Here is a 25,210-nt window from a genome sequence, read left to right as displayed (position 1 = left end):
ATACATACATACACCAAACTCTGATGTGCCCCCATTTTATTAGAAGCATACTAACAGAATTAAAGACACAGACTAATGCAGTAACAATCATAGTAGACAATTCTAACAACCCACCTTCTCGATAAGATAGGTCATTTGGACAAAAAAAGAAAAAGAGAAACCTCAGAATTAAACATTAGTTTCCCTAACATGGTCTTAACATATCTACAGAATATTTTACCAAAATATCAAATAACTTTCAATCACACATGGGATCTACTCTAAAACAGACATGCTGCTGGGACACAGAGCAAACCTTTGAAATAATCCCATGTTTCCCATGTAGCCATTATAGTATGCACTCACTCATAAGTGGCTTTTTAGACATAAAGCAAAGAAAAACCGGTCTACAGTCCACAGCCCCAGAGAACCTAAACAACAAAGAAGACCCTAAGAGAGACATACATGGAACTCTATAGGAAGGAGAAAAAGACAAGGTCTCCTGAGTAAATTGGAAGCATGGGGTTATAGAAGAGAGCAGAAGGGGAGAGGGGAGGAAGAGAGGGGAATGGAGAAAATGTATAGCATCATAAAAACAATTAAAAAAAAACTTTGAGAAACAAGCAACAATTTTAGAAAAGTGACAGGATAGAAAAACCAACTTACAAAAATAAGTAGCCTTTCTATACATCAAGAAACATGAGCACACTTCCACTTAAAAGAGCATCAACACATCAAATCCTAACCAAGGATTGATCTACAGTGAAAACTTCAAACCTCCGAAGAATGTTTGAGAAAGACTAGAAAATGAAAAGACATCCCATGTGCACAGATCAGTATTGTGAAAATGACCATCTTACCAAAGCAATTTACATACTCAATTCAATTCCATCAAAATATCTACAACATTCTTCACAACAAAAGAAAAAACAAACAAAAAAACTAAAATTCAAGTGGAATCAGAAAAGACTCCAGGTAGCTAAAGCAATCCTGAGAAAAAATAATAAGGAAGAGACTGTAATTCCATACTTGTAATAAAACAACATGGTACTGGCACAAAAATAGACACAATAGAACAATGCAATAAAGGAGAAGACCCAAATATGAGTCATAACCACTGTCATCTGATTAATTGATATAAAGGCAAAAAACACCCTGGAGAAAAGATGGCATCTTCTATAAATGGTACTGGCAAAATTGGATGTCCACATGCAGAAGAATGAAATTACATCCGTATCTATTGCACTGTACAAAAATTAGATCCAGGTGGATCAAAAGCCTCAATTTTAAATCCTATGTGATGCTAAAGCTGCTAGAAGAAAACATAGCAGTACCGGACAAGATGGAAGTGTAATGGAGGACTTTCTAACACAGCTATTTGTCAAGGAATTAAGGCCAGCAACTGACAAGTAGACCTCATAAAAAATAAAAAGACTTTCATACAGCTAAGGAAACAATCCGGTGAAGAAGAAACCCATAGGATGGGAGAGAATCCTGATGGGATTGATATCCTGAATACAGAAGGAACTAAAACAAAATCAAAGAGTCAAGGAAATGAATGACCCAATTGAAAAATAGGCTACGTATCTAAACAGAGTTCTCAATAGAAGAAATTAAGACAGCTAAAAAAAAAATACTTCAAAGTGTGTTCATCCTCCTTAGCAATTAGGGAAATGAAAATGAAAACGACTTTGAGATGTCATCTCAGCTAAGTCAACAAAACAACCGACAAGAGAAGCTGGGAGTTTGCTGAGACAAAGGAACCTCCACTCACTGGTGGTGGGAGTGCACATAGGTGCAGCCACTCTGAGAACCCTCAAAAATCTGAAATGAATCAAACTCGTGACCAAGCTCTTTGGCATATGCCCAAAGGACTCAACATCCTATTCCACAGATACTTGCTAAGCCATGTCCACTATCCTATTCACAACAGCCAGGAAACGGAAACAACCCGAATGTCCAACAGATAATTGATAGTGAAAATGCAGTACATTGATACACAATGATACTATTCAGCTGTACATGAAAATGAAATTTTCAGGTCAATAGATGGACCTAGAAGAGATTATGCTGAGCGCGGAAGCTTAGATGTCACCTATTCATTATCATCTGCAGCCCCCAGCTCATACAACATGTAGACCAGGAAAGGATAAAGGGACAAGGTGGGAAAATAGCAGGTACAGACGAAACGGGAAATGGATGGACGAGGGGGCTCCAGCTGGGGAGGGGGGCAATACAGAAGAGAGGGACAGATAACAACAGAGCTGTTTGATAATGCCTCAAGGAATCATATTACCTATATTGACATTAAACTGTATGCAGCACATAAGTGTACGTGCACATACACGTGAAGTTAAGCCAACTGGGCTGGCAATGCTCCCAACAGGAATCATATACTAATGAATGCCCAAGTACTGGGCATGAGAAATTGCCTACTGCATGGTCATGGTAGTCCAAATGACTCCCCAAACAATACAGACTCTTGATAGAGTTCTTGGTGTCTCTCACGGGTTGAAGGTAGGGTAGGCCCTTCTTCCTGAAGACATTATACTTGAGGACACAGAACTTGGATGACTTGAGCTGGATCTGACCTGAAAGCCTCTTTCCTGCCATCTAGCTTCCTTGGGTCCAGAAATTACTATGCAAGTTGCTAAGGGAAGGAAGCAATTAAAGTCTTATCAAGCTGTAACACCTAGGAACCAAGCCAGTTGCCAGCATGGTATGATAGGCACAATAAATGGCCCTCATATATAAGCAGCAACCAACAGTTCTCTAATTGGATTTAAGGCCATTTAACAGGAGGAAAAGCATCCACAGTACATTCCTAAATTAGCCAGCTTCTTGGGACTAGTGAGGTCATGGACTTCAGAAGGTGGTCTTCACTACCACTTTGATATCCACAGATAAGCATAATTCCACTCCTCATAAAAGAAGCCCGTCTTTACAGCAAATAGAGACCAGCACAGAAAACCACAACTGTATCTCACAATGATTCTGAGATTAACAGATTGTAGGAACCCAGCCCCTCTGGTCACATCAGCGTTACAGTTCCTGAGTCCATGGCTCCAGGACCACAGAGGAAGAGAGGGCAGCAGGAGTTTAAGAGTCAGACTACCAGGAAGGCAGCTGTGAAATGGTCTCTCTCAGAAACAGTGACATAGACCAGACTGCATCAGGGGACATGCTAATGCAAAGAAGGGACGACCTGACAGGCTCTCACAACGAGACGGCTCGGAGGAGGAGAATGAGCACATACACATACATATGTGTGTAGATAATAATAAAACCTGTATTAGGAATAAAAAAGAAAAAGGCCACTACCTGGAGAGTGAAGGCACTTGGTAGGGGCTCAAGGGATGTTAGGGAGGAAATGTAGGCAAGAAGGTGATATAATTCTATTGTAATTAAAAACATATTTTAAAAAGTTAACTCTGAATAATCTATCATACTGAGGCGGCAAACTACTTGAAGCAGGCTGAGCCATGGCTGTATATGGATGCTTTGTGGAATGAAGGATCTCTCCATTTGAATACCATCTTGAATTGCATACTAAAAGTCTTCAACCTCATATCTGAAAACCTTGAAAACGCAGCATCAATTCACAGCTGCTGGAAAATGCAGGGCTGGAAACTATAGCCTAAGACATAGCAGCATGACTCAATAAACCACCAGTAACAAGTTCTAGTTTGGCTCTGCTGCTAGGCTGTGCATTCTTGGCCATCCCAGATACCTCTCAGTTTTCTCAGCTTTGGTATAGTTATCTCCAGAACAGATGGTCCCTTCCACATTCTAGGTCAGAAAGCATGAAGATAATGGGTCCCACCTCAGAACTGACATTTTGGGACAGAATTCTGCTAATTCTCTCAGGTAAATGTGCCAAGGAACCAACTAGAGGGGGAAGGGAAGTGGAATCAAATACCTAACAGGATTACCCAAAAAGCTAGCCTATCATCTCTAATGTGCAAACGAAAGCAAAGGAGAAAACATACACAAATCCAGGTACTTACTGCCCACCCACCCTCTGGACCTAGAGCTTTGCTGTGGGACTCACACTGACATCATGTTCCAGCTCGGCCAGCAAGTCAAACTGGTGTCTTTTAGTGCCTGGCATTTCTGCAGGAACACCGGACCACACCTAGGACAGAGCACACCACACGAGGTATTTTTAAACTTGGATACACACACACAGTTCTCCACACATTTGCAGGATACTCCCATCCAGCATGCCTGCCCATGGAGCCCGTGGGCTTCTTCCCCGCAGGTCGACACATGCCTCTGTCACACCCATCCCTTGAACACGGCACTCTGTGTTGTGTAAGCACTGGGAATCAAGGGAAGGCTGAATGCACAGGTGCTTCAGGAAGTGGGTGGCCAAACCCCTAATGATATTATGTACAGGAAACTTATCTATCAGGCTGGAGAAAAAATTACAAAATTCAGACAAACTCTGCAAGAAACAATGGTTTTGTTTCTTTCCTGTACACAGAATCGATCTGGAAACCTAAGGTACAGAAAGAGCACTGGAGCGGCTTGTATGGGAAAAGCAAAAGGGAATCTGAAGAGAAAGCTGGTGACCCTGCAATACAGAGACAGCGAGAACACACGGATGCATGTTCCACACTGAAACACTGATCTTTCAATGATCTCTCAACTTAACTTGCACTGTTAGAATTAACTGATCAACCAGGAGGGCTCCATTCTGTGCCATCAAACAAGGGCTCCAATTCTGTTTCTGAAGACCTAGAAACGTCTGTGTGAACACACTGCAGCAGCACACAGTGAGACGCTATTATCGAAGACACACACATGTGTATTCAAGGACATAAGAAACCAAGCTGGAACTTAGCTGAAAATTTCTTCCCTGGTGGCGAGCTTTCAGGGCCAGCCACTGGGGTAGGGTGGATCATGAATAGATTTGTCCAACAGTGGACCCTGCATGTTGTTAGACTGATGTGCCTGCTGTGTACAATAATGGCTTCCCAACTGGATCTGAAGCCTACTCCACAAGAAGGGATTCATGGCCTGTCCTATAAACAGGGTCAAAGGCCCATGGCTGGGGAAGTCCTGGGCCGTAGGTGAAAGCTGATTACTGCTGTTTTCTGAATAGTCCCATTGACAGTCTGCTGCCTACCTCTATGTTTAGACCCATAGATGGGTGCTGCTCTCAGCCTTGGTCAGGGAAGCTGTTTCCTACAGTCAGAAACATTAAATGCAGACATCCTAACTGGTCAAAGTGCTGAGTGTTAAGTGACTACTGATTGCTCGGTCCTTCACGGGCATTCACACAGCACCCAGTGCTGAGTCTGCAGGATGGGAGGAGTGCTGTGAGCTGTCTTCTGGGTAGGACATGGCTGCTGCACTCAGGAACTCCTATCAGCTGTGCCTACCTGCATGAGACGTCCACAACCTTCTGAAAATGGTGGACAGGAGATGCCTCATGAGACTCGGTCCCTGCTAAGCAGTTAGTGACAACTTTCTGGGGTAGGGGTGCCATTTTCCTTCAGGAGTGTGGCATCTGATAGGCTACCCAAACTCTGTGGATGGCCCACACCCATTCTGCCTGCAGGTAACACTAACTGGAATCTAGGTTTAAAAAAGGAGGAGGAGTTGAAGGTGGGAGGGGAAGTATTGCGAGAGTGAAAAGGAGCAAATGTTTGTGCTGGATATGATCAAGACACATTATATGCATGTATAAAAATATCAGAGAATAAAAAAGATATTTGGAAGAAATGCACAGTATATAGGCTTTGAGAAAATGTAATAATAATGTATCCTTGTATATCAATTACATAGTGTCTGAACATATTGAAGGGAAGCTGAATATTTCATGATCAAACATTTTCAGTTAAAAAGTATATGCAAACCTTTACGGTAGAGTCCCACGATGCAGAATACAGCCTGTCGTTATGCCAACAGATCTTGCTGACAGCATCATCATGTCCCATCAATGTGTCCTGACGTCTTCCAAATGCTATGGAATAAAAATAGCTAAAAGATAACAACAACTATTAAAATAATAGCCAGGCTTAATTTTAAGATTTTTAAACATACATTGAAGAAACAAATATTATTTCTAAACTGCTAATGTTTACTTGAATTACAAATTGCTTGTTCTTATATTAGTAAGGGAAAATATTCAACATTTGAATTTGAAATTAGATTACTTCCAAATCTGTCTTAGCTACATTTCACCGGAGTTTAAAAGTCAGAAAAAAATAGATCCTAATTGGAGAAATCATTATGTTAAAATAATGGCATTTGAACCCAGTGATAGTGGATAGTGTCCTCATGTCTAATATGTTTCCTCTAGTAGAGCTTCTTATCCTTCACATCTATATGGGAGGCAGCCGCTAGGCATGCGGCATTAATTACGAAGAAGCAGGCACAGATACATACACGTTGTTATCCCAGGAAGAACTTATGACAGTGGTGTCTCCTGGCAAAAGTAAACAAGATGATAGAGCCTGAAATACAAAAGATTTGATATTAATGACTTGCAATAATTAGTAAATTCTTTACTGGTATACCTCTCTTATGGATGCCTGCCAAACCAATGTCAGACTCTTTCTACAGTGGCTTTCCTCAAAGCTACCAGGGCTCAGCGTGGCCAAGTCCAGATTTATGGTTTTCTCCTAAATGCTCAGATTTGTCAGGAATACTGTGGCCCAGCCTGATGCTTCCTGGGCTCCCCCAGGGCTGGAGGGATGTTGCTGATCTGGAGTGGATCGTGGTAGGAGGATAGTCCTTAAGGATGAAATGGCTCTCTGTGTAGTGCAGAGATGCAACTAAGGAAAATATAACGTTCTTAAGGGAATTTCAAAATCTCTTGGAGTGTTGACATTAGAAATAAGGCACATTTCTTTAACAACTGGTTTTATTTTCCCTAAGTAATCAGAAGTGCCTAAATTATTTAAGTAGCACAGAAATATTTCTTTTCTGATAGCTAAAAGGAAGGATAAACTTTTTAAGGAGAATTTTTCTGGGTATTCAAGATTGTACCTTAAAATGAAATCACACCAGTATGAGAAAGAAACAGGCAGAAACTGGACCTCCTTTATTCCTTCCTGCCAGCCTCCCTCTCTCCCACCCCCAGACCCAGGACCTTGCATATGCTAGGCAAATGCTCAAACATAGAACTACATCCTAGACTCCATGGGTTTTAGTGTAACTCTAGTAAAATAAACTCACCATATTTGAAAATGATATGCTTCTTTGTAGCATTTTGGATTCCTTAGAAAACATCTTCAGAGTGGAATCTAAGAATTAGAACAGAGATGGAACATTTCCTAAGCATTACAGATGCCAAAGGAGAGCCACCCTATTTACTCTTGAAGGGCAGAAGTCAGTGTCATGCCATGGAAAACTAAGTGTATGCGAGCATCTTGTCAAAATTAAGATCCTATGACCTATAACTCCTGAAAGATCAGTTGAAACCTCACAATCCCAGCACAGACTTGGTTTGCCACTGACATTTCTAAAGGCCTGCATGCACAGTGCAGTCCACACCCAAGTATGCGGGGAATTACGGTGGAGGGACGCAGAGATCTTAATATCGAAACCAAAGTGTACAGGTGTGTGAGCGTGTATATGTTTGTTTTTTTAATGCATTTACGTGTACCACATGCATGCCTGCAGCCTGTGCAGACCAGAAGAGGGTACTGAATTCCCTGGAACTGGAGTGCTAAATGGTTGTAAATGACCATGTGTGTGCTGGGAACCAAACCCCTGTTCTCTAAAGAGGAATACTTTTACACACTGAGCCATTTCTCCAGGCCTAATTTTATTTTAAGAAAACAAAAGACTTTGGTAATAGAAGTAGTTTTTTAAAATGAATGGCCTAATTAAAGAGTGACATTCTTTTTCTGAATTATTTATAGATGAGAAGTACTTTTATTTTTGTTATTTTTCCTTTTTACTGAGGAAGGAAAATGTTTTGTGTATACTCAAATTCCTGAGCTCTGCCCCACACAGTCCTGTTTTATGAAACTGTTGGACAGATCAAAGCTGGCATTGAAAAGAAAGGCGGGGTGGAAGATAAACTAAAAGAGAGTGGGCATGGAGCAATGACAGGAGCCGCAGATGTGCCAGCTGAACATTGGAGTCTGCAGCGGAGCATATGCCAATCAAGTGTGTTCACTGGCTGGGAGAACCATTCACTTATACAATAACAGCAGTGCAGGGACGAAAACACCCAAATGACTAATTTCCTTGACTAACAGACACTGTGCAAGTTCACCAACAAGACTGTTAAAAAGCCAGAACAGAGGCTCAGTGAAAGAGCACTCCATAGCAGCAAAGATATGGATGCCATCTCCAGCACCAAAACCAGCCCTCAAGACTCACAGCTTAATGTTCCTACAGATATTCTATCATGCAGTAAGCTACTTCCTAAATACCCAACATGGTAGCCCGTCAGAATGAGCTTTTAATACATATCTTCTCTACAGTGAAACTTTCTTGGCAACAGAATTCATGAAAATTTGTAAACAGGAGCCTCAGTAAGACTTTCCTTATCGCTAGCTTGTGCACAAACACAACAGCCCTTGACTGTTCTTTGCAGGGTGTCATTAATCTTGGAACATCCTCCCAATTTGCTTTTGATCCTGTTAGGCAGTGCTGTGTGCTCACCACAAAGTCTACCGAAGACAATTTGACCATTTTACAGAGGCATAAAGTAGCCAAGACACTTTTCTCCAAACCAAAGGTTCTCCCCCAGCACTAGAAGCTGTCAGGTAAAGACAGCAGCGAGCACTGATGCCCCAGGCGGTAGCCACGAAACCGACGTGCACTCTGCATCTGAGGGGAATTTAGCTGTGAGGCCAATATTAGACTGCATATAAACCAGTAACACCGATCATGAAAATCTAATCTGGAGAAATTTAAATTAAACAAAAATACAAGTGTTTGACTTTAACAAAAATCCTTCCTTTTTACTTGGCAAATTCACAAAGCAGTGGTATGAAGCTTAGTAAGCTGGGGGAGAGACCTGCAACCTTGATGGTCATAACATAAAACACATGGTTTACACAGTCACATGAGTACAGAGATTTGAAGATTTGACAAGCCATGCTGGACAAACCATGCTATGAACCACTAGCCCAGTGGTTCTCAACCTTCCCAATGCTGTGGCCTTTAATACAGTTCCTCATGTTGTGGTAACCCCCCCAGCCATAAAATTATTTTGTTGTTACTTCATAACTAATTTTGCTACTGAATCATAACATAAATATCTGAAAGCGGCTGCTGTGAAGGGTCATCCACCCTAAAGGCGTCACACCCACTGGTTGAGAACTACTGCACCAGGAGCTCTGTTAAAAGACACAAGTGTTTGGTGGTTGCTTACTGGGTCAACATAGTGGCTAGAAATCTTGGCAGAACACAGATGGCTTCCTTCTTCCCGAGCAGCACAGTAGGTGCCCTGACATTTCTGTGTAGGGTCCTATACAATTGTTTTGTAGACTTTGTGGAAAATTCTATTTTATGGAATCCAAGGTGGTGTATAACAGGGAAAATGAAATGCTACAGCTCACAGGCCACGGAAACAATGTGGGAGCAGCAACTCATCTCCCTGGATGTGGGTAGCTGCATAGCATCATTTATAAGCATGACTGATGGAAACTACAGTCTCCTGTGCTCATCTAAGACTAAGAAGAGTAGCTTCATGAAAACAATCACTAGCTTTGTCAGACCGGCTGTCCTGACACTGAAGCACACTTCTATTAATGATAGAGATAGACATCTAGGAAAACATGTGCAGCAAGAGATGAATTTTGCTGTTCTTATAGATCAACACAGCCAAATTCTAATGGATCATTAAGATATAATTTTAAGTCTTACCAAAAGGCACAGTACATTATCAATATATGAATTCAATGTCATGTTATAGTCTACAAAAAAAAAATCAAGAGTCATAAGCTAACAGCAAATCTGCCTTCCACAGCTAATGTGCACCACTACCCTGGCAGGTCAGCTTTGGCTCAGCCCTGGCTACGCCTCCATGCCATTCTGAGTTCTGCATGCCACATAGCAGGCTTGGAACCTCTTGCAGTAAGTTAGCCTGGAGTAAGCAAGGCCATGGCCAATGGACTCTTCCTGCCTTGTGTCTTCATTCAGGAAACCTTGTCAGCATCAAGAAGCCTTCCCTTTTTTGCAACCTACAACAAAACTTTTCTAAGCCTATTTTATGTGGAAGCAGCACGTGCCAATGCGTAAAGCTCAGACACTGATTCTAGCTAAACAGCTTTTTGTAAACGAAGACTACTTTTGTTTCCGGCTGCTCAGACCCAAATAATCACACAGAAACTATAGTATTTACAACACTGTTTGGCCAATGGCTCAGGCATATTCCTAGCTGGCTCTTATATCTTAAATTTGCCCATTTCTATTAATCTGTGTATCGCCATGAGGGTGTGGCTTACCAGTAAGATTCTGGCATCTTTCTCCTTTGACAGCAACATGGTGTTTCCTTGACTTCACCTACTTTCTCTATATATTTGGATTTCCCGCCTTGTTATATTCTGCCCTGCCATAGGCCAAAGCAGCTTCCTTATCAACCATTGGCAATGAAACACATTCACAGCATACAGAGGGGAATCCCACATCAGTTTTTCAGGCAGGAAAACATACCTTGTGATGTGGTAAAGACTGAAGACCCATTGCAAGACACTGCTATCCCTGTAACTGCCCTGTTGAAAATCGAAGTTTTATAGATTATCATTAGCCATGTGCTGGGGCACCTGCTTTATTTTTCCTAAGCTCCCTTCATATTGTCTTCATGGGTCTTTCACTTGGGCTGTTCTCTGCATGTCCCTGCCATTGCTTGTTAATGCCCACTTTGCTCAGGCAAAAAACACCCTGCTGCTAGCAAACATTCCTGCTCTTTGCTCCCCAAAACTGCTGCAGACGATGCTGAACCCTACCATCCCACCTTATCTGACCATACCCAAAATGACGGCACTTACTCTTCACAACCGCTTAGCTCGCTTTATTCAGAATACACTGTCCCTAATGTCTGCCAATGGCGGGCACATGGTTCTAGTGGGCCTTTCAAACAATATCCAAGGCTCTCCACATGGTCTCTTCCTAGGTGCCTTTCTGGAAGTTGAGGGAAGACAAGCTAATCTAAAAGATAAGGTAGAACTGGCTCTCTATGTTCAAGATGCTGTACTCTGTGATCCACACCTCAGGCATTCACACACCCCAATCTACTCATGACTAGCAGAACACATGGCCACCACTTGTGCGGGACTGCTGACAGCCATGGGTGTACCAGTGCCAGAGCTAGGCTAGGTTCTTTATGAAGCAGGCTAGCCCATTAGAGCAGCCTCTTAGCTTCCCCACCATGGTACACGAGCATCCTCATCAGAGGAGACACGGGAGGCTTCCATCCACAAACCCAATATTCTTGACATTACAGGTGTCATTTTAAAAATTATGTGTTTTACAATGCACGTACTTGGTTCTCTCCCTCCCTCTCTCCCTGCCTGTCTTTCCATCGTTCTGCACAGCCCCTTCCCTCACCCTGTGTGACTTTATCATCTTACAGTGCCTTTCTCCACCCATGAGTTATCATTATCTTATAAAAGATCTTTGTCAATTTTCCCACTCATCCATACATCCACTCACCCACCCACATTTGTTAGAAATTTTTACATGTAAATATATGTGTGCTATACATGTATATTCACATTTCCATGTCTATAGGAGCACATGTCTGCATGTGTGTGTCTGCGTGTGCATGTGGAGTTCCAAAGTTGACCTTGGATGTCTTCCTTGATGGCTCTCCATGCACTTTACTGAGGAAGGATCTCTCGCTGAATCTCTGGCTAGCCAGCTTGCCCAAGGATTGTTTCTGTCTCCTGAGTTCCGGGATTACAAATGGCCACGATACCTGCCTGGCTTTTACATGGGTCCTGGGATTACAGATGGCCACTGTACATGCGCAGCTTTTACAGTGCTTTATCCAGTGAGCTAGCTACCTTGTTAGTCCCATTATTTTTTTAAAGGTGTACTTTTTCCTACACTATCAGTAAATCCAAAGCTTAATGACAGACATGCTTGTCTCATAATCCCCCACTTTTTAAGATTTGATGGGTGGTATGTACAGTCTAGAAGTACAAAACTACAGGCTGTCTGCCAGCCCAAGCCTATTCTAGAACAGTGGTTCTCAACCTGTGGGTCGCAGGTTTGGGGTCAAATGACCCTTTCTCAGGGGTCACATATTAGATATACTGCATATCAGGTATATACATTACTATTCATAATAGTGGCTAAATTATAGTGATGAAGTAGCAACAAAATAATTTTATGGTTTGGGGGTCACACAAGATGAGGAATCATATTAAAGGGTCCCGAAATTCGGAAGGTTGAGAGCCACTGTTCTAGAACAACATATGACAGAAAGGACAGTAGGAAAGAGCATGGGGACAAAACTACCCGTTTCATGCCAAATTTTCCTTTGCTACAATAGCTCCACATGACAGATCACTGCAGACACTTTGCAGGCTGGACACCAGTGATGGCAACACTGAGTGGACACTTCCCACACGACTTGGCTTCTACAGCCCCCCACACCCAGACCCCACATGACTTGGCTTCTACAGCCCCCCACACCCAGACCCCACATGACTTGGCTTCGACAGCTCCCCCACACCCAGACCCCACATGACTTGGCTTCGACAGCTCCCCCACACCCAGACCCCAGTTTTACAGAGACCAGAAGCACGAGGCCCTCTTACTCTTTGTGGATTTTGTACTGTTCATGCAGCTGCAACTTGGTGATGTTATTCCAGGCCAGGCTTCTACTTTCCTCGGTCAGGTCTTCAAATGACTCCTCCCCTGGAGAGACTGCATGAAACCAGTGCTCAGTGAGTCAGTAAGTCATGGAAAAGCAACTGCATCAGACTCGCTGTGTTTTCTATTATAGTGAAAGAATTAGGAAAACAAGCTGCCCACCAAAATAGGCTTTCAAAGGTATTTATGGTACCTTGGCCCAAGGTTAGCCAAGGACAAATCAAAAAGTTTAGTTGAAAGCCCCAGGCTTTCAAAGTCCTGACTAGTTGCTTAGGCATCATGGGACATTAAGGTCTGAGTGGCCATTTCCTTCTCAGTTTTTCCCTTTGTAGAGCCCGACAGTTGCCTACGAACGCTTAAGTGTTATTTGGGTTTTGAGAAGGAGAAATAAAACAAGAAATCAAGTCAGGCTTCTGGTTCCTCAAAGGGTTTCTGGGCAGAAGTAATGTTCTTGCTTCTGCATAAAGAAAAGCTGGAGTAATTACCCTGGTTAAAAGGTCACAATGGTGGCTAAGGTTGAGTAAGGGAGGAATACAGCATTGCTGACCTAACCCTGGATGCCTTCAAGGAGTATTTTCAGCTGCCCTAGGTCAAGTCCTCACAGCAAAGCGCTGGAAAGTGAGCTTAGTTCCTGTTGCAGCAACCCTGAAAGCCTCAGCACACATGGGTGTCATGAGACAAAACTGGAAGAAAAGGGAACGCTTTGTTGATGAGTGCTGTGTGCTGTCACATGGCTCCTCACAGGAGGCTCTGTGACTACGGAATGTGCCTACATGGATGAAGGTGCGGGATCATTCATCTTAGCAGCCGGCATGGCCTGGGTGGGCGAGATACTCTACATCTGCCACATGTTAATGAGAAGAATAAATGAGAGAGAGAAAAGAACAAGTTTAGCAGCAAAGTAGTTTGAACTGAATTCAAGTTTTGTATGTGGGTTTGGTGGAGTCCAGGCCAGGGGAAGTCCTCTCTAGGACAGTATGGAGCAGGTGGCTGTTGAAGCAGGCATGGCCGAGAACGTATGTCAGACAGACACTAGAACGTATGTCAGACAGACACTAAGTGTCAACTTCAAAATCACAGTATCGGAGGCTTGTGACAATCACGGTCACAGTCAATGACCATTTCTCAAAGTTTACAGTTATAGACAACCATCAACAAAAACAGGAGAAGAAGAAATATGTTTGTTCTGTGGTGCTCAGGGCTGAGCCCAAGGCCCTGCACCAGCCTAGGAAGGCGGAGCTCTGTGACCAACACAGACATCTTAGGCAACTCAACAGTTTGTTTCATCTCAGCCTCATCAGGAACTCGCTAACCACAGGGGACACATAGGCCCTTGCTAAGCTTACACTTACTCTTCACAGGACTCACCTGGGGAATCTGTCACAGACGCATTATAGCTGGAGGCTTGGGACACACTTTTGAACTTGGGGGTGATCCTTCGAGGATGCGGTGTCACAAACAACTGTTTTGGTGTCTGCCCAAATTCCAAAATTTGGGTCAGCATTGCTACTTTCTCATCAGGATCCTCAATGCTTTAGGAAGAAACACAAAAGACGCAGTAAACCACCAAGTCCCTAAAGTGTGAGTGTCAAACGGTGCAGATCAGCTGGGAGACAGAACCTCAAATGAAAAGCCGCGACGGGCGAGGCCTAACCCTCTTCATATACCTTTGCATAATATTTTGTTTGTTTTGTTTTGAGACAGGGTTTCTCTGTGTAACCTTGGCTGTCCTGGAACTCATTCTATAGACCAGGCTGGCCTTAAACTCAGAGATCCACTGTGTCTGCCTTCTGAGTGCTTGGATTACTATTGCCGGGCGGTGGTGGTGAATGTCACATGTGTAAGGGTGGCTGAGGAGGCCAGAGAAAGGCGTTAGATTCCTCAGAGCTGCAGTTCCAGGGAGCTCTGAGCTGCCCAACGTGAGTGCAGGGAATCAAATTCAAGTCCTTTCGGAGAGCAGCAAGAGCTCTTAATACTGAGCCATTTCTCTGGTCCCTGTTTTCTGTGTCTTAGCAACTAACAATATTGAAAGCAGGATACAAATCTTTTCAAAATTTCTATACCTTAACTTCTCAAATAAGTGCATTAATGATTCAGACAGCAGTGTTTCATAATGAAGCAGAGACACCTTACAGACTCACACATACCTGTTTAAGTCTACACCACCTTCATAGGTCAGGGGATGAAATACTGAAGGAGAGATAGAAACACTATTGAAAAAGCGTACATTTAATTGTAAATACCCTGTCCAGAATCTGAACAACTCAAAACTGTATTCAGAGAAATTCACTTTGGTCTGTGAAGCACTGATATGCATACAGTGAAGATGAACTTGCACTGTATCTTTTGGTGAGCAGCGATGACAGTGGCAGCTGGGGTGGGCTGTTGTCTTCCTTGGCTAGCATTACTTTCTCCCTCGGGGAAGCATTAGTCATAGCACTGGCGTGACTGCACTTCACGTGAGTCACTTCTGGATTTCAGTGCGAGTTCCTCGCTACTGACAGAAAGACTCAGAAACCCGAGGCAGAAGAGGCGGACAGCGGCCACCTTCTTCACACTTAAAGCAAAATCGGCCCTTTGTAGCCATCAAAGTCACTGCTGTGTAACAGATTCGTTTGGTTTGCATAGCCCAGACCCGCAGCCTAGACTCGTCTTGAGCTCCCCGAGCACTAGGTCTCCAGCTTGTTGTCTGCCTGGCTGCATCTCACCACACACCGAGGGAAACGCCAGCCAGTGTCACGTACCGTTGTGGGCTCCTACAGCCTCACTCCCTTTTTGCTTATAGCCAAATATGAGATCAATCCACTCGTGAAGGTGCTCGGAGACGTAACTGCTTTCCAAGGCAGCCTTGTTCTTCTGGAGGAAGTCCTGGGGACCTATCGGGGTAGACTGCATCAGAATGTTATGTCATCTCTGTCGAATTTTCTTTCATTTCTTGTACCCATCTATTTGTGCATAAAACTTCTAGGAGTTAAGAGATATATGTTTCTATATTTTTCTTTTAAAGACATACATATCTCTAATGAGTCTTATTATTCATCTTACATATTTTTACCTAGAAAAAGTGGCAGAAGCATTTTTATGACATTTGGGTCTATCAAACATATAGATGTCTTTACAGTGTAGACACAGCATACTTTTGATTGGGATAAACGGATTCCAGCTCAGTTAAGTAGGTATTCTTAGAAGTCACAAGCAATCCAACACAATGAACGACATCATAACTTGGGAGAACACGCAACATGATGCACGGCCATGCCGCAGGAGGCACTCACTTGAGGCCCATGCTGGAAGCTCCACGTCATCGACCATCTGTCCTCCTTGTCTCTTTCCCAGATCCAGCTTCAGACTATTGACTAAAAAGCTGACGTCTTCGTCATAAAATTCCGGGATCAACTGCAGGTTGGGAAGTGGGGGTAGAACATGTTTTTACAGCATTGAGAAAGCGAAGCCCGTGGGTCACCAGCTCCCTGAATTGCTCACCTCTTTAAAATCTGTTGCGCCATCCAAACAGTTTTTCCAGGTTTCTGCAATACTAGATATGAAAGAGTGATGCGCTCATGAGCAGCCTGGGCTAAGGCAGCAGCAGCTTTTCTCGGTGTCCTCCCAGTAACACCTACTATCTAGGCTCCTGCGCTCAAGCTTTCTCACTGACTCGGATTCTAACACGCATGTGAGGCCCCGCCCCTTGACCTCAAAAGAAAAGTGTGGCCAGGGGCTGGCAGAACTTCACTAGAATCAAAGGAGAGTGAAGCAAGGCCGCACTACCACATGCACACTGCCCCATGGAAGGGCACACCACACCGCCCCAACCACCACACGTGCACAACACATGCACACCACCACACGCACACCGTCTTACCCAAGGGGCACATCCTCGACTAATGCAACTCTCTGTGGCTCCAGAAAAGTGTGTGGTGGGACAGAAGGGGACTTTGCTTCCTTTTTTTATTCTGGGAAGCAAATGCTAATCATTCAAATGTGTAAGCCAATTTTAATGCTTTCACCATAGCAGAATTATCAAGAAGAATAAAATTTGGGTAGACAAACTTAATTGCCCAATAGAAAATAAGAGTTTAAGTAAATTGTGGTATATTCTAAAACATGACACAATAATTTTTTAAAGTCATTGTTTCAAAATATTCTTCCGAGTATGAAAAAGAACTGCTCAGGCTACACGGGTCAGGAGAAAAATCTATATTTAAAAATCTGTCCCTAAACCAGGTGTGGTAACATACACCCTTAATCCCAGCACTTGGGTAGCAGAAGCAGGCAGATCTCAGAGTTCAAGGCCATCCTGGTCTATAGACTGAGTTCTAGACCAGCATGGGCTATACAGAGAAATCTTGTCTTTAAACAAAACAAAAATCTGTTCCTAGGGCTGGAGAGATGGCTCAGTGGACCCGGGATCGATTCCCAGCACCCGCATGGTAGATCACAACTATCTGTGACTCCAAAACCAGGACACCTTCTGGTTCCTGTAGGCAGGGCACACACATGGTGCGCGCGCGCACACACACACATATGCAGTCAAATACTCAGACATAAAAAAATAAATTAAAAATAATATAAAAACATGTTTCCCTATATACACATTATTAAAGCTTGAAAGAAAGGACTTGTTTATGAGACAGGGTCTCACTACAGCTTGGCCATCCTGGAATCTCTGTAAAGACCAGGCTGGCCTGGAACTCATGAATATCCACCTGCCTCTGTCTCTTGAGTGTTGGGGTGAAAAGTGTATGTCTTCAGGCCTGTTAGGCTTTATATTTCTGCATTTTTGTTATATCTAGTATTTTAAACCAAGCATACTGTACATATATGATCAGAAAGTGTTCAAAATGATGAGGTGTTTTATCAAACCTGTTGAACATCCTATCTGCATTATCAAATCTTCCATTCTGTAGACACAGCATATACTCCGGTGCTAGACAGGGGAAAACCAGGGTTAGATCAGACTGTAGGATTGTCTGAGAATCCAAGTGAAACGGTGAGCAACGCCAGAGCCTTACCAATCCTGACGAGGTAGAAGAGCACATAGCCCGGCGAGGAGTAGTGGCTGCCATACATGAACTTCGGCTCGGGCATTTCCTTGTATCGCGTCTGCAACGTAAGAACAAAGAGCTACGTGTTGCCCGTGAGACAGTAACTGACGTGAGGTGTCAACCCTGAGTGGAGCTCCTGACACGCCGTTCCTCATCCCTCTCCTAGCAGTAGCAGAGGGCCAGCAAGCAAGCATCCATGACCAGCAGATAAGCATTCTCGTTCTCTAGGCTTTCACTGCCTATGGCGCTGACATCCAACAAAACGGAATTGTGTGCACCTCTTTTGCAGTTTATCAAAGATTTTCTTCATAAAAATAATTCAAACTTCCCAGATTAAAGACAAAGACAAACACACAGAAACAGTGAGCTGCCGGTTACGGCAGGAAAGGGCTGAGGACTTCCTGCCACAGCACACCTAAGTCTAGGGGCAGAGCTTCAGTCACTGAGCAGGCAAAGGCAATGATCTGTGAGGTTGCTTAGAATCCACGAGCCCCATATACACACCAGCAGTCTCTCCAGCCGTTCCTGATTTAAGGCGCCCACTGGCTTACTAAGATCTCGGAAGGTTTCAGGATTCGACAAATCTGTAAACATAAGCACAATGACACGAGCCAAGTTCACACTTGTTCTATGAAGTCATTTTAAGAACTGAGATGAATCCACAATAGTCAGAACCTATATTATCTATACAGCTGCAAAACAAACAAATAAACCCTCACTCAAAAGTAACGTCTGTAGTGTGAGATGCCCAGAACAGACTTTCTGTAGCAGACCAGATGGATCTGTGGGTAAACACACCTGCCATGGAAGCCAACAACCTGAGTTCAAGCCCTGGGACTCGCATGGTGGAAGGAGAGCACTGACTCCTAAAGGTTGTCTGACTTCAATACAGGTCCATCTTGGCACATGTACACCCACACACCCAACCCCCCATACACATACAAATAAATAAATCATGTCATTTTAAAGTACTTTCCAATAAAGAACAAAGGAAGCCCAATTCCAGGGACAACCACAAAAACAAACTTTTAATCCATCTTTTTCCATTAAAGTTACTTTCTATGTCTAAACTATAGTGACATTAGCAAATACACATTTTTTGTTTGCTTTTTTAGACAAGGTTTCTCTGTGTAGCCCTGGCTGTCCTGGAACTCACTCTGTAGACCAGGCTGATCTCGAACTCACTGAGATCCACCTGCCCTGACTCCCAAGTGTTGGGATTAAAGGTGTGTGCCACCACCACTCAGCTACATACATAAAATTTAAAAACCCAGGATTTGGAAATCATCAATGAATTACATTCTTATATCTGTAGATAATTTGTTATCACTTTCAATGACAAAGGCTCAACTCACCAAACTGTCAAAAAGAACAACTTGATCATAATATATAATTTTAAAGAGTTATGATATAAAATTACAATATTATCAAATTTTAGAAGCATTATTTAGGGAACAAGAAAGAAGTTCTGATGTCATAAAAAAATAAAGTGTTGACAGTCCTGAGTGTCGGTGTGAGGGGACCGAGAAATTCCTACATTAGTAAGATGTTTCTGAGTATGTCTTCACGGGCATCTCCCGAGCCAATCAGATGAGAAGGGCTCTTACCTGATGGACAGATTGATCCTTTAGCTGGTTTACTATACAATGTCAGTACTAGCAAGCATGAAAAAGGGAAGATGAAGGCCCCAGAGGAATGTCTTCCAGCTTACATCCTGTCCTAGCCCTTGGCGCTATTCTCTTCCTCCTGCTACCCTGCTTCCCGGTGTTGCCTGATGTCCTTGCCTTTGAGATCATAGCTAAGACCAATCTTCCCACCTATACTGTGGCCTTCTTGGGTATTCTGTCATGGTGACAACACAGAAGCCTGCGGAGTACCGCTACCTCTCAGAATCCGACTGGGGATGACTTCCATTTCCTCCTGTGGTTAGTGGACGGCTTATTCTTTCATTAAAAATTTCAATGTGAATTTAAAATAACTAACTTGAAAATTTCAGTGAGAAATTTAAATATTTCAAAACTTGGCAGTTACACATAATAATAGGAAGACTGAATTAAAATTATGCACACATTTCCTATGTATAACCTTCACGAAGTGGCAAACACACATAAAACACTATTTATACCACATCTGCCCAATATTTTGAAATGGAAATTGGCAACCTTTAGTGAGAAAGCTGAAATGAGCTCTATTTTGTTCCCATAATCAGACATGCTATAAAATAAAGCGCACCCTCCCGCTGGGAAGCAGGTCCCCACCAGGGCCCACGCAGGACAGTGCTCACCTAACTCTGGGCTGGAGTAGTCATTTATTATCCACGGAAACACAGGGTACTGGGAGAGGTCATTGCAGCTGCGGTCAGCCAGGTTGTTGAGGTGGAGCAGGTACTGGTAGTTGGAAAGGTGCCCTCGCTGCCACTGCAGCATGTAGCTCTCTGCAGTGTGCTCGGTGGCGTGGTTCTCTGCAGGACAGGGGTGGGGCAGTCACAGTACTGCAAGGATCACTGGTGAGCTTCTACTCAGTGTGAAGAGCTAGCTTCTGCTCAGTGTGAAGAGCTAGCTTCTACTCAGTGTGAAGAGCTAGCTTCTATCTACTTAGTGTGAAGAGCGAGCTTCTGCTCAGTGTGAAGAGCTAGCTTCTGCTGAGTGTGAAGAGCTAGCTTCTGCTCAGTGTGAAGAGCTAGCTTCTATCTACTTAGTGTGAAGATCGAGCTTCTGCTCAGTGTGAAGAGCTGGCTTCTATCTACTCAGTGTGAAGAGCGAGCTTCTGCTGAGTGTGAAGAGCTAGTTTCTGCTCAGTGTAAAGAGCTAGCTTCTGCTCAGTGTGAAGAGCTAGCTTCTGCTCAGAATGAAAAGCTAGCTTCTGCTCATTGTGAAGAGCTAGTTTCTGCTAAGTGTGAAGAGTGAGCTTCTTTAGTGTTTTTAAAGTGTCTGTGGATGTGTTTTCACAAAGATCCAGATAAAGAGGTTATTAAGTCTATTGAACTACTATCAAATTCACTCCCAAAAACTATATAAAAAACTATTAGACTATGGAGTGGCAATGGCTGACAATTACACAATGAATAATAGATTCTATCAAATGTGCCAAGTTTTGGTGACTTTTTAGAAACCATGGCCATTTGTAAACACTTCCCCTCATTTTTTTTTGAAGCCAGAACAAAATATTGAACTTAATTTTTCCTAGGTTCTGAAGAGGTGGACTATTGCCAATGTATCAGTAGCTACATATCATCTATAAAATGATATGTAAAAAAAAAACCCACAAAACTGGAAAAGAGAAAGCGGGATTTTGTAGGGCTAATTGGTAAACCAGAACCACCAGGAAGGCCCTCGGGAGAAATGGCCTCTCAGTGAGAACTGTGGTTTTAGAAGGGCTGGGATGGCTCAGCTATCCTACAGATGGAAGAATTTGTCATTTTGTTTAGAAAATTCTGCTTTTCTGAACCTAAAATCTCTTTACTGGACGTACTAGCATCTTCACTCATATGCTGTGTACTAGGCATGTATGTATTCTAATTTACTTCTCACCGAGCTTCTCATTAGCTACCAGGAAAGACTTCAAAACAATGAAGCTTTTCTTTTTAATTCCTAGCTCTTGGAAGCCTTGGGAAAGGCTTGAGCAAACCTAGGAATGAGCTCAGACAGGAGGAGTGGCAGCTGGGACGCAGACAGAGGGTGTGACTGCAGCTTTATTATTCCCTAAAACAGTGAGCTTTCTACTGTTGTCTAATCATTTTAGAAAAATAAGACACCTGGACTCAGAAGATAAAAACAAACGCATACTAAATCTCTGCTCATTCACTATGTTAAAGTCAAGAGCTGATAAACTACTCCAGGCTAAAATGTAAGTCCGCTGGAATAAAATCCTTCCCTAGAGCAAGGAAAGACACCCTTCACCACACATGTGGAGAAGATCTCACTGCACACCAGAGAGAAACAAACTAGGATGCATTAACAAAATCTCAACATCCATGTAAAAGTCAGTCCTTCCTAGTGACAGGGCAACCATGTAAATCAGGAATTTAGTCATATAGCTTAATAAAGAGTCACAGCTGATGAAAATGTGGGGGATTTTTCTGATAAAGGTGGGGAACTGCACGTTCTCCAGCAGGACTGAGGCTCCCTTCCTAAAGAAAATAGATTCCAGCTGAAGGGTGTGGGGCCAGGCATGGAGGACTCACCTGCGCCATGTGAGTGCTGGCTCTCTGGTGAAGAGCTAACTAGTGATCGCAAACACATCCTCATGTCTTACAAAAACCTCAGTTTTCGTTTGCATAAATTAAATCATGCCATGAAAAAAACCCTTGGGTCCTCTCTGTAACACCCTCAAGTTGGAAGTCATTAAAATAAGGAAGCATATAAACATATTCATTAAGAGCTTTCAAAACACACAAATGAGCATTAACAAAATGAATTCACATTTCCCTCGTTTGTAGGATATCATATCTGAGAACAAAGCAAGTACAACTATGGCAAGCAATGCTTCTCTTGTTTGCTGCCCCAGCCTCTTAGGAGCTGAGCTACCTTCACAGGCACGGACAATAAAGGGAGGCCAGCCAACCTAGGTATGTGGCGATGTAGAAATAGAGGTCGTCTCTGTCTTGAGGTTCATAGAACTTTAGGTATATGTCGGAACACAGGTCGTCTTCCGTGCAAAACACTTCCAAGCCCTAAAAATTCAGAAAGAATAAAACAAATAGCTCCATGTCCATCCTCCAATCACAGAAGTACACAACCTTAAGTCAGCTCAGCATTTATGTGCTTGAGCCTTAGGCCGTGCTTACATTTATACTCTGACTTGGGATATATAGGCCACTATATTCCCGTGTGTTTTCTTATAAACACCCTGAGAACGAGAGATGCACATCAGGAAAACAGTGTGATTCTCTTTAGTACCAAATATGGTTACTGACAACAGCTTTTTATTCTGAAATTTAAAATTAGATTGCTAATGAAGCCACATTTCGTTTTCACATAAATATTTAGCTTTATTATATAAATTGAATAACTATGAAACAAATTAATAATCAAATAACTCACTCAATGATGGCTATTTTAAAGGACACTATAAGCTGAATGTTCTGGGCCATCTGGGCTGCAGTAGGCCCAGTCTCAAGAGAAAAGAAAAGAGTCAGCTTCCTGGGCATTGTGGTGGCAAAGGAAGACAGGCAGCAACCACAAGGAGGGCTAGGGGGTGCTCTAGGGTTAGGCTCAGGCTGCTGGAACTCACCAGCTGGGGGAGTTAGGGAGTTAAGTCCTGGGCTGTACTGTACAGAGTTGCAATGGAAACGGGTGGGGCTAACCAATGCTAATCTCTCCACTTTTTCTCAAGGCTCTTCTGTAGTGAGAGCACAAGATTTTTAATAGTATTTGTTTTCTGTGGCTTTCTATTATCATTAGAAATGGACATAAAATACGTAACAAAGTGCTTGAATTTCACAAATTAAAAGTACAAAAATGAGCTAGTTATGATCTGCAAAAGGAAATGAATCTAGATTGGTATCAGTTTAGAACACGTTGGAACCGTCTCCTCAGCAGTGATAACTTCTAAGGTGCATTTGTGAGATAAGCTGAGGGGATGGCGAGTAGAGCCAATCCTTTAAGGGCTGTCTCCTCTATCTCGTCCTCCCTGAGCTCAGAACTGCTATGGCTGCTCTGATGTGCTCTCCTGCCATCCTAAAAAGTTACGGAAGGCTCTTCCCAGGATTACCCTGAGAGCCGGCTGGGCCGCAGCGGGCATTAGCTGGAGGAACACTGGCCCACTCTGCCAGCACTAGTCTAGCCTTAGCCTAGAAGTTCTGGACATTTAGGAAGGAGAAACTCAAGGACTCTCTAGCCCTTTAGCTCTTGAACAAAAAGGTATTTCTGCAACAGAAGCTGTTACTTCCTGAGTTATCTTCTATCAGTTGCCAGCTTCCACATGCCCACATACAGCACACCTGGGTTTTCAGGCCTGCCGCGGGGGCCTGGATGTCAATCAGGCACCACACTGCAGGTCTGGCAACCTCCCACAGGGAGCTGCCCTGCATCAGTGACCTGAACTCACCAAAGGCATGAGGCCGTGCCTCCTTTTGTAAATGCGCCGGATGTCTTGGAGTGTTATCTGGACCACAGGTTTCTTTAAAAAGGACAAAGGTAGTGTCAAGAGTCACCATTCAAACACAATTAGAAGTTGTTCTTTTCTACCTTACAGCAGGGAGGGAGAGAGCTACACATCCTTGCCTTCCCAGTGTGCTGCAGCTGAACACCTAGGAGAGATCTTGGAACAAATGGTACCCAAGTCACAGTTTACTCTGACATAGCTCTTAGCTCTTCTCAGTAAACTCAGATGATAATGGCACCCTCATCTTTCAGATTATTGCAAGGGTTAGTGTGTGGTATGGTGATGTGGGAGTGTCATATATCAATCTGTTGATTTCATTGGCTAAGCAATAAAGAAACTGCTAGGCCCATTTGATAGGCCCACCCTTAGGTGGGTGGAGTAAACAGAACAGAATGCCGGGAGGAAGAGGAAGTGAGCTCAGACTCCGCAGCTCTGCTCTCCGGAGCAGACGCTTCAGAGAGACGCCATGCTACCTGCTCCAGGGAAGACGCACGCTATGAAGCTCTGACCCAGGATGGACTTAGGCTAGAATCTTCCCGGTAAGACCGGTGCTCACAGATTGTTAGAGATGGGTTGATTGGGATATCAGAATTAGCCAGTAAGGGCTAGAGCTAAGGGCCAAGCAGTTTATAAAAGAATACAGTGTCCGTGTAATTATTTCGGGGCATAAGCTAGCCGAGCAGGGCAGGCGGCTGGGGTGTTTGGGGACACAGCCCCGCCACCGCTTCATATTACAACAGTATGGGGCACTCAAGAATGAGTATAAATAACTATTCAATAAGTTTGTTCCTTTAAAACATGTATTGTGTGAATGTGTGTGTTTCTGAGTGCATGCACGCACCTATGTGAGGGGCTATATGTACCTGTGTGTGTGTATCTGAGTGTATTCATGTACCTATTTGTATGGGTGTGTGTGTGTGTGTGTCTGAGTGTATGCATGCACCTGTGTGTGAGGGGCTACATGTGCTCTCAGGTGTGGAGGCCGGAGAAGGCATCAGGTACCTTCTGCTATTACTCTCCACCTATTCTTTGGGGCAGGGTCTCTCCCTAACTTATCTCTACCTGGCTCAGAGCTGAGGTTACAGGTGTGTGTGGGACACCGTGGGTTCTGGGGGTGCTAGGATTCTAGATCTGGTCCCAATACCTGAGAGCACATGCTCTTGAATGCTAAACCATCCCTCCAGCCCTGAGTCTTGATCTAGGATTTACTTTGCACTAAGATCCTTTTTTTAAAAAAATATGTTTTTAATTTCCTTTATTACAAAATTTTAAATCTCATTAATTACAAT

The 25,210-nt window shown here is 43.4% G+C and overlaps 1 protein-coding gene across 1 annotated transcript in view; it reads right to left on the bottom strand.

The window, feature by feature from the left end:
• Positions 1–25,210, bottom strand: part of Nsmaf (neutral sphingomyelinase activation associated factor) — a 53,278-nt gene that overhangs the window by 3,597 nt on the left and 24,471 nt on the right. Inside the window, exons 11-27 of the mRNA XM_075967020.1 lie at positions 23,865–23,936; positions 22,380–22,488; positions 20,101–20,277; positions 18,321–18,400; positions 17,784–17,874; positions 17,635–17,698; positions 16,255–16,306; positions 16,047–16,167; positions 15,516–15,647; positions 14,919–14,961; positions 14,140–14,303; positions 12,717–12,825; positions 10,606–10,664; positions 7,168–7,235; positions 6,376–6,443; positions 5,844–5,967; positions 4,031–4,114 (exon numbers count right to left, since the gene is read on the bottom strand). Of these exons, the coding sequence (XP_075823135.1) occupies positions 4,031–4,114; positions 5,844–5,967; positions 6,376–6,443; positions 7,168–7,235; positions 10,606–10,664; positions 12,717–12,825; positions 14,140–14,303; positions 14,919–14,961; positions 15,516–15,647; positions 16,047–16,167; positions 16,255–16,306; positions 17,635–17,698; positions 17,784–17,874; positions 18,321–18,400; positions 20,101–20,277; positions 22,380–22,488; positions 23,865–23,936 (1,617 nt within the window). The remainder of the gene's footprint in view (positions 1–4,030; positions 4,115–5,843; positions 5,968–6,375; positions 6,444–7,167; positions 7,236–10,605; positions 10,665–12,716; positions 12,826–14,139; positions 14,304–14,918; positions 14,962–15,515; positions 15,648–16,046; positions 16,168–16,254; positions 16,307–17,634; positions 17,699–17,783; positions 17,875–18,320; positions 18,401–20,100; positions 20,278–22,379; positions 22,489–23,864; positions 23,937–25,210) is intronic.

Source organism: Microtus pennsylvanicus, chromosome 3 (genome assembly GCF_037038515.1).
Source record: "Microtus pennsylvanicus isolate mMicPen1 chromosome 3, mMicPen1.hap1, whole genome shotgun sequence".
Classification (NCBI taxonomy): Eukaryota; Metazoa; Chordata; class Mammalia; order Rodentia; family Cricetidae; genus Microtus; species Microtus pennsylvanicus.
This window is presented reverse-complemented; position numbering and strand designations above follow the sequence as displayed.